The 13,377-nt window shown below is 41.4% G+C and overlaps 2 protein-coding genes across 3 annotated transcripts; one reads left to right on the forward strand and one right to left on the reverse strand.

The window, feature by feature from the left end:
- Positions 1–10: 10 nt before the first annotated feature.
- LOC134634535 (arylamine N-acetyltransferase, pineal gland isozyme NAT-10-like) lies at positions 11–1,174 on the reverse strand. Its single transcript, XM_063483797.1, has one exon. It carries the CDS (start codon positions 1,054–1,056, stop codon positions 196–198), a length of 861 nt encoding a protein of 286 aa, XP_063339867.1. The 5' UTR covers positions 1,057–1,174; the 3' UTR covers positions 11–195.
- Positions 1,175–1,790: 616 nt separating this feature from the next.
- Positions 1,791–10,844, forward strand: zdhhc20b (zinc finger DHHC-type palmitoyltransferase 20b). Of its 2 annotated transcripts, XM_063483778.1 has the most exons (14): positions 1,791–1,909; positions 2,962–2,988; positions 3,368–3,462; positions 3,579–3,699; positions 3,790–3,859; positions 3,947–3,979; positions 4,249–4,369; positions 4,972–5,007; positions 5,249–5,381; positions 5,592–5,718; positions 7,077–7,166; positions 7,253–7,365; positions 7,457–7,504; positions 7,667–10,844. In XM_063483778.1, exons 1-13 carry the CDS (start codon positions 1,792–1,794, stop codon positions 7,498–7,500), a joined length of 1,128 nt encoding a protein of 375 aa, XP_063339848.1. In that variant the 5' UTR covers position 1,791; the 3' UTR covers positions 7,501–7,504; positions 7,667–10,844. The 2 variants fall into 2 exon arrangements, with proteins under 2 accessions (XP_063339848.1, XP_063339849.1); XM_063483779.1 differs by lacking the exon at positions 4,972–5,007.
- Positions 10,845–13,377: the final 2,533 nt, after the last annotated feature.

The raw sequence follows: 13,377 nt of genomic DNA on the forward strand, positions 1-13,377 counted from the left end.
GTAGATCTGGGTTTTAAAAGAGGTAGAGACTTTTCTAACTTGTTTAAAATAATGTATAAATTGCTTTGCTCAGACCTCAGTGATTAGATGAATTTAAAAACAAAAGCCATTGGACCTAATCTTAGAGTATTCATACATTTTGTTGCTATGGAGCCATAAGAGGTATGAATTTATCCCATATAACTGGGCGTGTGTTTAATATGTGATTAGAGGTGGTGTGATTTTCTCATCCTTTGCTATGAGCGTGGAATTAAGTACAATTCCAAATTTTTCCTTTAGAACACCAGGAATCTCTTCATTTTTAAGTTCTGTGATGGTTTCCACCACATGCCCGTTCTCTTCTGTTGGGAATGTGGTGGTGATCAATCTGTGGCCTATATAGGTGAGCCTCCTGCCAGGTCTCAGAACAGTGCAGAGGGACTTGCAGAAGAAGATGGAGCTGGGGGAGGTCTGGTGGTATTGGCACATCTCAGTGAAGTCCTCCTTACTCCGACGTTTAAGGGTGAACTTGTAGATCTCTTTCCAGTCTCCATCTACTCCTCTGTTTTCTTCCTCTTGCCACTCCACAAAGTGCATCTCCAGGTCCTTCCTGATCCGGTACACTCGGTGGCCCTGCTCCTGAGGGTCTTCAGTGTCCAGTGACAGCGGGACACTGAAACCGGGAACCCCGAACCCGACGTCACACAGCCATCGCCGGCCCTCAAGTTCAACCAGTAGGATGAAATGGTCGAAAGGTGGCCCGTAGCAACCCGTGAACCTGTTCTTCACCTGGCCTGAGAGTATAGTCACCTGGAAGCCCAGTTTGGTCAGCAGCCAGTAAAAGAGGCTGTTGTTCTCATAGCAGAAGCCTCCTCGGCGATGGTTCACGATCTTGTCGTACAGAAGGTGGAGGTCGAGCTGGACCCGACCCCCGCTGTGCACCGTGAGGTCCTCAAACGGCACCGACAGGAGGTGGCAGGTGTGCAGCGTCCGCAGCACCTCCAGGCTGGGCTCCGCGGGGCCCGTAAACCCTATGCGATCAAAATATTTCCCCAAGTCCATTTCCACGGACGTCATTTTCGCTTCTTGTAATGTCGTCACTATAGTTTTATACTTGAACACGCTTTACCTTTAAATTAAGCGCAGTAAAAGACACCGAGGAGTTTAAAGCAGGTTTATTCCCGTGTTTCACTTTGTATTTTTGTCCGGCTATGAGCAATATGGCGTATTCAAGGAAGTTCAAAGTACAATGCCTACTAGAAAAAAAAAAACTTACGAAAAACTTATTAAAATCCAACCTAAATAAAACTCACTGCTTTTTATTTTAAAATGCATTTGAAAAAAACCCCAATGGATCAGAAATGTGTTAGTGTTATGAAGCAAACTGCGAGTAAACGATAAAAAAAATGTAATATGTTTTTCAAAAAGTATGTCGAGTATTTAGTATTTTCTAAGAATTACGGGTAAATAAATAGTATAATTACAATTGAACCGCTTTATTATTGCCAACATATTCATTTTTCTACATTATTTAAAATCCATAATTATTTATACAGAGATACATTTGGACACGTAGACAGCAGGAAATATATCGATTTAGTCTACATTACTAGGGTTTGCCGTGCTACATGTTATACAACTGTGATAACCTAGCTGGGCTTGATGACTTTATTGTATTTTATGTTTTATACTGAAGCACTATATTTGGTTTCCCGGTCGTATATCATCGCTCGGCTCACCTCCCTGTTTCACATTTTTTGTTATCGTGACGTCACCCGTCGACACTCCCTTCTCCACAGTAGAGGGGGAAAGATGGCGCCCACACACGTACTGAGATGCTGTCAACGGGGCTTAGCATGGATACCTGTGATTTTTATCGCGCTCGTCGTCTGCTGGTCGTACTACGCTTACGTGGTGGAGCTTTGTATATGTAAGTAGAGACCTCGCCGTCGTCTGTCGCTTCTTTTAAGGCCTTTAAAAGCCGGTGCTAACCATATTTCCTGACAACACACACAAACACAGCGGCGGCTGCTGGCCAGCAGGAAGTAAATGAACTGCAGCCCAACAAAGGTGTTGGCAAACCCGTCCAAATCTAGATCCAGCTAATTTTCTGTTGGTTGCCATCGCCTGGGTTGCCATATATTCAAAAGAGGACTGTTTTAGTCAAAGAAAAACTAGCACTGTGCTGTCTTTTTATGTTAAAGCTGCCCGTCTCGTCTCTGTGGTTTTATGTGAAATTAAATGAGTGTGGATGGAGAAATAAACGGTATTTGACTGGCTGACACACATAAATACCACACAATATGGCTCTTTTAATTAAACTGGCTTAAGGCAATAGTTGCGGATTGTCCCTCCCCCCAAAAAATATACATAAATTCATGTAAGGTTGTGTCTAAGTGCTGTAATTCAGCTGTGAAAAATTCAGCATGTGTATTTTTATTAGTCAGCTCCTAAAACTTAATCTTTGTTAACTATTTGGAAATGGAAACAACAGCAAGGTGGACTAATTAAATTGTCCTAACATTGTGTAGGAGATTAATGGGGCAATATAAAAGATTACATGGCTACTGTGCTCGTGAGGTGTGACTATTTATTTATTTATTTTTCTTCCCGCCCCATTTTTAGGCTTTATTTATTATTAGATAAACGACTAGGTGAAAGTATCTACTGGTTTTCTTTTGGTTTTTATCAGATATGTTGGTGTAAATAAGGGAACTGGTTACACGCATAGGGGGAAACTTTTTTTCTTAATTAAGGGGGCAGGGGGCGGTAGTTAATTAATTAATTTCTGATATGGATAACTGTAAAACATGCCAACCCTTTAATTAATTCGTTACTCATGTACAGTATCAGTATTTTGAAAAGCATGCTTTGAAGTGAATACAGTTTGGATAAATGATATGGTTGTTTCCACCATAATGTATAAAAGTTTATCAGTATATATAATATCTGACATATATTGTCTATGTTTTCTCTTTGCAGTCACCATCCCCAGCATAGGAGAGCAGAGTAAGTGTCCCAGGACATCAAACAATGTTTGTTTAATAAATCGTAAATGGAATTTTACTGAGCTAAGACTTTTTTATTGGCATAATCTTACTTAAGTTTCTGGAAAAGTACTCTGTAGACTTGGCTTTTTAAAGAAAAGGCTGGCACAGAAATTGTGTTTCCTCTCAAAGTGCTGAGGTTGGCCTGCTTGTAGCCCAGCAGCTCCTCCTCATCCAGCATAAACTATTAGCTTTCCTCTCTAATTAATTAACGGCGTAGTTTTTTTTTTGTTTTTTTTTTTGCTCTTAGGCCATGTTTTGCGTTACAGTGGCATTTCCTTATATAACCCACATATCAGTGCGTATGTACTTGATCCTGATGCTCAGTTTCCCCCCTCCAGTTGTCTACCTGATCTTCTTCCACCTCTCATTCGTCATGTTTGTGTGGTCTTACTGGAAGACCATCTTCACCAAGCCTGCCAACCCTTCCAAAGAGGTATAACACTAACCCAATCCTCCAAAACAAAACAAGCCTGTTCTGTCTGCCTGTGTATAATCCCCTGCTGCAGTAAATGGCAGCTTAAAAAAGGTATTTTGCTCCCTTCCCTCCAGTTTTGCCTCCCCAAGGCTGAAAAGGAACGCTATGAGAAGGAGGAGAGGCCAGAGTCCCAGCAAGAGATCCTGTGGAGAGTTGCCAGCAGCCTCCCTCTGTACACCCGCACAGGCGCTGGCGGTACGTCTGTGTCACTGAATGTAAATGAGAATGAATCTGTTCTGTTTGGAATTTTGTTATCACGATGATTGTTGTGCTAATTTATTGCAGCGATCCGCTACTGTGACCGCTGTCAAGTTATCAAGCCAGACAGATGTCATCACTGCTCAGCATGTGACATGTAAGGGAATCTTCTTTCCTTGAAGTTTTTTCTCTTACTCTTCAGTTTTTTAAAGTTAATCTTTTGTTTTTATTATTTTTTTGGCAGGTGTGTGCTAAAGATGGATCATCACTGTCCCTGGTATGTAAGAACCACATCCTGTTGGTGCATTGAGTTAGTTAACCAAGAATAAAGTGCTTTCTAGACAGAAGTTCATTTTACTTTGTTCTCACGCTTTATAACTAACATACCTTAAATTACGACACGTTGCTACACCTTTTCAGAAACTGCTTAATAATGCCATTTGTTTGGTGCTACCTCACCAGTAGCCTCCACCTTTTGCAAACTTTGATAAGGTTTCTGCACCGGAAAGGAAACTGCATCCAAATGTGGTGTTTGTGTGTCTGCAGGGTGAACAACTGTGTGGGATTCTCCAACTACAAGTTTTTCATCCTCTTCCTGGCCTACTCGCTGGTGTACTGTTTGTTCATTGCAGCCACCGTCCTGCAGTATTTCATTAAATTCTGGACAGTGAGTAACGACGCGCCGACACGCTATGCCCACTCGCACCACAGCATGGAGTGAATGTGTGGCACAGATGCAGAATCGGGTGGCACGTCGTAGCCAGGATGAGCATCTCTTGAGTTGGCTGTGCATGGCGCTGACCTCTCCTGCGCTGCGCTGTGCCGCTCCTCTGTTTTCTCTGTCCTCTCTCACCCTTCACCCTCTGACCGGCCCCCGCCCTACCCCTCTGTTTCCCCTTTCTGTTATCCCCAGTTCTCGCACACTGGCTCATTGTTCTCGGATCTTTTCTCTTTTTCTGCCTCCCTTTCCACTATCGGAGCCATCAGTCACACCACTCATGTGCCCGCAAACACCTCCTTTCTCTCTCTCTCGTAGCTGTTTCACTTCAATTTTCTCTCATCTCTTCCTCTTTTATCCCTTTGTTTCTTGCCAGTCCGGGCACAGTTTTCTTTCAACCCACTCTCTTTCATTCACCTCCCCCGCAGCTCCCCACTTTTCCACCCAACTTGGCCTTGACTTCTATTTGCCTCCTGATTTCTAAGTGCTCCCCCCTCCCGTCTGTTCTCTCCTGGTGTTGCTAACCACTCTTGTTTCTGTTTGTACTAAAGCTTTGCCGCAGGAAATCGGCAGAAAACTGCCCAAAGGTAACGCAGCCATCCTCCGATGCCTCCCCCCTCCTCTACCGTCCTTGCCGTTTTTGTTTTCGTGATGTGCATGCAAGTGAAGTGGCTCACATGAGACTTTTTAAAAGTTATTTCTCTGCCTTTTTTTCTTTTTGTTTATATCTGCTCTCTGTCATTGCTCTTGCATTTCCATAAATATCTCAGATGTGAATTTGTTATTGATGGCTACCTGACTCTCCTCTTCTCCCGTCTCTTCCCCTAGAATGAGCTGACAGACACGCCTGCCAAATTCCATGTCTTGTTTCTTTTTTTTGTGGCCGCCATGTTCTGCATCAGTATTTTGTCCCTCTTCAGCTACCACCTGTGGCTTGTAGGGAAGAACAGGTCGACAATAGGTAACATTTTCCTTGTATTTAATATCTAGCAGTGATTTCAAATATTCTAACAGTTTGTCAAGTTGAAGAATGTCATTTTTGTCATCATTATCACTGGAATAACTTGGTTGCTAGGGACGGAGTTTTGTTCCCCTCCTTTAGTGTTTGTCTAACAGTTCTCTTTTTCCCTCTGTCTGCCTTTTCTCTTTTCATTTTCCTCTTACCCTGCAGAGGCATTCAGAGCACCAGTCTTTAGGACAGGCTCTGATAAAAATGGTTTCTCTCTGGGTTTCCGAAAGAATATTGCTCAGGTCTTTGGTGACCAGAAGAAGTACTGGCTGCTGCCCGTCTTCACAAGGTAAAAAAAAAAAAAAAAGAGAGAGAGAGAGAAAAACTTTCACAGAGAGACGGACATTAAAGGGAGTGTTGTGGTTTGCCGTACACACAAAAGATCCCCGGGAGGAGACAAAACCCAAGCCTCTGAGGGTAACAAGCTAGTGTATTTCTAGCGCAGATCCCAAGCCCAGATAAATGGGTTGCATCAGAAAGGGTATCCAGTGTAAAGCGTGTGCCAAATCATGTGTACTTCCATCTGCCGTGCCGACCGCTTGAGAAATAAGAGAAATATCCAGGAGTACCTTTCAGACAGAGGAGATCTAAAGCCCCTTTTCCATTAGTACTTAATCAGATCGACTCACCACAGTGCGCCCCGGTTTTCAGAGTTTTCCATTAGGTCATAGTACCAGGTACTAAAATAGTTCCTGCTCAGCCGAGGTTCTAAACAAACAGAGCAGGTACTAAAATGTGTCGTTGTCAGACTGGATGCCACCGATTGGCTGGTCAGTGGCGTCACTCGATGAGTCATGAGAGTGTCTCGTTTACGAAAACCGAAATCGCCATTTTTGAAACCTGGCAAAGTTGTTGCCTTCGTGTTGCATACTAATTAAGTCACAGGACCCTCGGCCATGTTGCTATGACAGCAACCACACACATTTGGTGGTACTTGATTGTAATGGAAAAACCAGTCAGTCCGAGTCGTGGTGAGTCTGAGTAGGTACTAACGGAAAAGATGCACAACAGAACCAGGAAGACCAGGATTTCTGTGTTCGTCTGTGTTAAATAAACAAAACCTGAAGAATCTGGTATAATTGTTTAAATACTGAAGTAAAAGCTAAAGCTGTGATGTTATTCTTTTAAGTATAAGCCTAACTTTATTGCAGCATAGACTATATAGGTTCGAAAAGTGAATCCAGAGTGTCTTAAACCTGCATTCTTTGTAATGGACAGCAGGGGGCAGCAACTCAAGTTGCTTGTTGTTGGGGTTTTTTTTTGTTTTTTAATAGAAGTCTGTGACAAAATGTCTAAGTGTTTTCCAGATTAAATTATGGCTACACGTGCTAATTTTAAGCCATATTTAATACAAAATAATGCTTTTTTGTATTAAATACTTACACATTAGAGTACGAAAATAAAATAAAGCAGGCTCCACCTATCACTTGTTGCATCTGGTTTATAAAGTACAAGTGCCAGATGCTAAAGTCGAGCCTTTAAAACAGCAGTCTGCAGAACAGTTTGTAACATGATGGTGTGTCCATCTTTTATATACAGTCTGTGGTTGCAGCAGCTCCTGAGGAAGTTCAGCTTCACATTTTGTTTTGTTTTTTTCTAATTAGTTGACAGCTCTTAATCTTTAGTTTCTCTGCTTGCTTACTGCAGCCAGGGAGATGGTCTGACGTTCCCCACCCGACTGGTCAACACTGACGTGGAGCAGGCCACAGTGACGCTGCAGTCAGAGCCCAGTAAAAGGTGCTAAAGCTCGGTGCAATAGTAGAAGCTTCTGATAGGGCTTTTATTTTGTGAAAAATGGTGCTAATGGCAGCTAATTTTTCCAGCGCTGCTGACATCACCGTGAGTCCACTCAGCGAGTCTCAGAATCGCCTCCTGAGCAACGAGCAGCATGCTAATAACATCGGAGACCATCTGGCAAATGACACCCTCAAATCAGGTGAGTCCCAGCAGGGGTGTTATTATTACATAGACAGGCTGAGCTGTTGATGTAAATTCTATCACGTATTCTGTTCTGCTTGTCTTCACAGCTGAAAGCGAAACCATTACAATCTCAATGGAGAGCGAGTCCTAACCAGGTAATCACAGTCAGCCACCTCTCAGCGAGTCTGTAGCTCTGGCTTAATGGTCGATGTGTGCCTGTAACAATCTGACTTTTCCAGATAGAACTGCTTTGTGTAAGTAATAAATATATGTATGTATATATAATTTTTTTTCTTTTTGTTTCTTTCCTGCCACAGGAGAAGCACCTCAGTCATCTACTACGATGCCTTAAGCAAAGCTAGAGTTCAGTTTCTCAGCAGTCTGCCAGCAGATGCCCATTTAAATCCATTCACAGTAACTATGGAAATGCAGTCCATTATCACAGTCATGTATTCCGTGGCATTAGCATTTCCACATGCAGTGTCATGAACGCATCTCACACCTCTCTTCATAAGACATGAGACAAGCTTGTTCGCAGTTACGCGCGCGCGCACACACACACACACACACACTAACAGTATACTGTATACATATTTCTGTTGCCTTTTTTTTTTTTTTTTTAACCTCTCACAATTGAAGTATTTATTGACGAGGACCGCATTAAAGTGAATCAGTGCTACTGCTGAAAGCCTCCCAGGTCCACCAAGACTTGGAGATACAAAGCTGCAGTGAAGAGAGCCTGGAACAGCTTTTTTTTGGTTTGTTTTTGGTTTTTTAGAGAGGCAGTACACGATGTGGAGATGCATCGATTTACCCTTGAGTCTCATCTCATTTTTTAACGAGTATACGCGTAACAATGATCGACACCTCTTGAGATGGATGCTTCCCAACAAACCTGGACTATCTTACAGAAGACTCTGCCACACGGTGAATCCGTGCACAACAAGGAAAACTCTAACCAGGTTTTGGGTAGACTTTGTTTGTTTTTAAATCCATCAGAGCACAAGATGGCGCATTTGCACTTTGTAGATTATCCATCAAAGAAAAAAGTGCTGCTTTTTTTTTCATTTTTATTTTATTTAAAAAAAAAAAGTTTTAAAAAAAGGTGTTACGGATGTTGGTCGATCATTTGATTTTTTTTTTCCTTTTTTTAATATAATGTATTGTGTGTGTGTGTCCGTGTGAGAAAGAGAGAGATTGTGTGTAACAGTTGAAGTGGCAGTAAGTTTTCTTCTTTCCTACTAACAGACTAAAAGAATCAGCTTTATATGTGTTTTTTGTGGCCTGCTTGTGTCAAAGGAAAAAAAACAAAACTTGCTGCTTCAAATGGACGGTTTAACTTTGGAGATGAAGCTCGCTCACTATCTGTTCTTTTAGAGGCTGATCAATGATTCTTAGCCCGCAATGTGCACATCCTGTTTTTCTACAACTCAGTGCTTCAACCTTTACAAAGAACACCAACACTCTGCCAAATAAGGGCTGGCCTGTCAGGAGCTCTGACCTCCGAACCTGAAGTGTTTACAGCATATTAGCTTTATCCTAACCTCACTGGCCAATCTCATCATAACCAAATTGAATTCAACAGTAGTCGTGGCGCAATATTTTGTACATTTGTCGCTCCGACCTGTGGGTCATGATGTCCGTGCAATACCAGTGCTGGCCAGCAGGTGGAGACAAGAGTCCTGTTTGTCCACTCATTCAGCTAAATGTCTTTTGTGTGTGTGTGTGTGTGTGTGTGTGTGTGTGTGTGTGTGTGTGTGTGTGTGTGTGTGTGTGTTTGTTTGTTTTTTTATATCACTACATCACTTCCTCGGGGCTCACTTCACTTTCAGGTTAAATCGCTTTCTTAATATCCTTTAATATGCATTAAATTCCTGTAATAACTCATCTGGATTTAATTTGAAAGTGAATTGAACCCCTCTGATAGAGCTACAGCCTCTGCTCACCTTGTTGCTGTAGACATGTGTGGATGTCTGTATTTTGGAATCAGCTCATTTTTGTGATCTTGAGCGTGAGCTTGTTTAATTCCTGTGCCGTGTCAGTGTGTAACATCTGGGAATTTACTAACGGGGTGTGCGGAAATCTCTAAGGAAAGTGTTTTTAATACCCAGAAGACAGTGTTGCTCACATTTGTCAGCATGACCAAATAACAATTGTTCAGGAGTGAGTTCCTTTTCCAAGAAATGTTATTGTTTAAGTGCAGCATTGTAAGACGATGCAGCAAGTTCCTGATGTCTGCCATTCCTCACACCTCTGATCGCATCCCTGAGTGTTGCTGGAAAAGCCTCCTGCTGAATATATCCAACCAGACACTGGTGGTGTACAAGTTTACAGCTGTTTCTATCATGTACAGCGTGTTAGTGTTATCGTAACATGTGCTGAATGTATCACAGACGGGACAGTAAAGGTATGAGTGTTTTTAAAAAAAACAACAACAACAAAAAAACAGCCTGATCTTTAGACTTCTTGTTTACTTCTTGAATCCTCCAATCATCTTTGACCTTTTGAGCCCAAGTATATTTATAATAACTCTTTTTGCAGAGTAGTGATTGGAGAATATTCGCTATTGTATCATGACACTGTGGTTGAATCAAAACAAACAAAAAAAGGTAGCAGGTTAAATTAATTTCTAAGATCATGATCCAAGCCAAGGTTATGTTCTGATTATATTTAGATCTTTTCTAAAAATCGCACTCAAAAATTTCAAGAAATTAAACTTTAAAAATAAGAAGTCATTTTTGTATCGTGTATAAGGAGCTCGGCTAATTCCACTCATCATTTACAGCCACTGATTCTAAAAGTGTGGACTTGTCCTATTGTTTTAAAAATGCCTGTATTCTCTCTGGGCTGTTTGTCCTTGAGACTAAAGTGCGCCTGTGTGGGTGTGTGTTTTGTAATGCTTAAGTGAGTGTTCTTTTGTAATATTGTGCTCTCGGACAGAAGCTTCTGTGCAGCGATGAGATGATTTTTTTTTTTTTATGTCCCTGTGAACATCAATAACTGATTAATGCTCAAAAGCATGGCGCCTAACTTCTGTAAAGATGTTTTACCATGATAACGGGGTTTATGGTGTTATAAAAGTCGCTGTTTGTTTTGGTTTTTTTTTTTTTTTTTTTAACTATAACTAGCTGTGTCATTTCAACTCTATAAATAAAGCCATAAAAACTCCTTTGACAATGGAAGAAGGATCTGAAAACCTCAGTCTAATATCAGCTTTTCTTTTTTCTTTTTTTCTTTTTTTTAGACTGACAACACGCTACATCTGTGTTCACGGTGCAGTGCAGATGTAGCCATCATAACTTGCTTTTTGCTACATTCTGGATTCTTTTTTGTTACAATGTCCTATTTTACAATGTATGTATATATATATTGATAATGTAAGAAAACAGAAGACAGCATATATTTTTCTTGTCTGATTAATTTTACTGTTCCTATTTTGTGAATGAAGTACATGCCTCTACACAATTAACGTGAAAATAACAATAAATGTTTTTCTAAAAAGCTCAAAGCATTATACTTTTTTTTTCCTGAGAACTTGAAGCACTTTTTACTACATGGTTCATTCACCCAGTCATGCCCACATCACTGCAATCTAACACTCGTTCACACACTCACACTCTGGTGGATGCATTGGGAGCAGCTCTGGATTCAGTAGCTTGCCCACAGACCTTCCGATTGGTAGATGACAAGTTCTACATCGGAGTTTCCCATCAATGTAGGATTGAAAATCCTGGAAATCTGTTCAGCGTGATCACGAATGCTGGAAGTCACCTCCTCACGTCTGCTTGGGTGTTAAAAATAAAGCTGCAGAGTTCCAGGGAACTCACATCGTACTAAACCCTTGTTTCATTTTCCAACATAAGGCCTCAAGTGATATCACTTGAAAGGAATTTATTACTTTGTGCATCTGTTTTTCGTTTTTCATATGCAGCATGTTTATGTAGGTTCTCAGTCTCCAGGTCATGGTCGTCTTATGAGCTTGAGTTGAAGGCAGATGGACTTCTATATTTGATTCTTAAAGATTTTCAGCCTCTGATCTAAAATGGAATCCCAGGTGTGAAACATCTAGTGGGGTTGTCACCTTGTTGGGGGTCCTGAGTTGTTGACCCACCCTATCAGCACATGACTTGCAAGGGTCACATGGTCCCAAGCTTGGCTTATTTGTGAGATAAGTAGGTAATTTATTGATCCCACACGGGAAATTATTTGTGTTACACTACACTATCATCATAGTTGAAATAAAAATGCCACAGGCTCTTAGTGATGGCATTATACTGTGATATAATGCAAGATATAAATATATAATCAACAGTGATTAAAAAAAAAAACTTAAGCTAAAGAAGAGTGAAAACAAAACTGAGATTGTGCAAGAGACTGGTGCAAATCAGATTAATACATTTTAAATGTGCATTCAGTCTAGGAACCAGCTGCAAGATGGTTTAATAACAAACCGTGCGTGTGGAATCTAATGCCTCACAGGGGTGCTCATGCGAGTTATTGTACAGTTTGATAGAGACCGGTATGATTAATTTCCTGAATAACTTCCTCACTCTCCCAAACTGAGGTCACTCTGACAGACAGTCAGCAATCCAGGAGACAGTGGAAATAGTGACACCCAATGCAAGCAGCCCCTCACTCAGCAGAAGTTGTCGGATTGTATTGAAAATGGCGGAAAGACAAATACAAAAAACAAAAAAAACATGATTCTCACAATGTTGCAGCAGGTTGTAGAGATGCTGCAGGGCCCTAAGACTGATGCGATCGGGGCCTGCAGCCTTGCTTTGGTGTTGCTGTTCAAGTGTTTCATTTGTCTCCTCAGCTGGCCACTGGATACTCCTCACTGGACTGTGCAGCATTGCTTAGCTCATGTTTGGGTCTTTTGTCCCTGAGATTATCCAATTTTTCTGATGTTGTTGCTGGGTCTAAAGTGCACCAGGATATTATGGTTGGAGAAAAGTCTCTTCAATGTCATAGGTTCCTTTCTATGTTTATTCACTGACTTAACGAAGTTTGGATAGTAGATAGCCACATTTTAAGGGCTTTCATGGTGTGTGTGTGTGTGTGCGCGCGCGTGCGTGTGTGTGTGTTTAGGAGGGAACGTTCTATGCCTAGTGGTGTAAGGTCCTGATAACCTTATTTGTGTTTCAGTAAGTAGGGGAGTCAAAGAAGATGCGTGTCTGTGTAGGCCGGGAAAGTTATACTCCATGGAGAGCATGATGTTTCTGTGCACTGAGATGATGTGTTTGATGAAACCCTGTGCTTCTTAGGTTTTAAATTTCACTGCGTTGTCATTTACATACCTGCACTTCTAAATTAGTGATCACAACTGACTGTAGCCGGTAAAAGGATTTGTTCCCTCACACTTGTTGGGTTGACAGAAACTCCGAACAATGCGATAGTCCAAGAATATTGACTTTTGTTGCCATGATGCCAGGTCTGTCTTGGAAATGAGATTTTTACCTGGATAAATAAAGGACTAATAAAAAATAATAGATCTTAGTGAAGACACAAGCTGGGAAGATCTCTTAGAGCCATTTCCAAAAACCTGCAGATTCCAATATTATCAGTTCAAACAATTGTAGGTAATTACAAGTTATTCTGATGTGTCACCTCTTTGCCAAGGTCAGGAAGGAGACCCAAACTGTCACCCTCAGATGAGAGGAAATAGGTAAGGATGTTCAGAAACCACAAAGGCTCAAGCCTGCCATGAACGGGAAACTCCTGGAATACCAGCATCACAGTTCATAGCAACGAGACTTTTACATCACCTTGGACTGAGAGGGTGCTGACCAAAAAAGATGCCCCTGCTCCAAAATCAACGCCTTCAAGCTCGACTGAAATTTGCAGCTGCCCACATGGACAAGCTGAATGTCTTCTTGACAAAAGTTTCTAAATTCTTCTAAATTCTTCTCAAATCAACAGCTAGACGGACGAAACTTTGAGTTGGTGTTCCAATAGGACAATGATCCCAAACACTCATCAAAACTGGAATGGGTAATGCTGGCTAACATTAAGCTTCTAGAATGGT

Source organism: Pelmatolapia mariae, linkage group LG9 (genome assembly GCF_036321145.2).
Source record: "Pelmatolapia mariae isolate MD_Pm_ZW linkage group LG9, Pm_UMD_F_2, whole genome shotgun sequence".
NCBI lineage: Eukaryota > Metazoa > Chordata > Actinopteri > Cichliformes > Cichlidae > Pelmatolapia > Pelmatolapia mariae.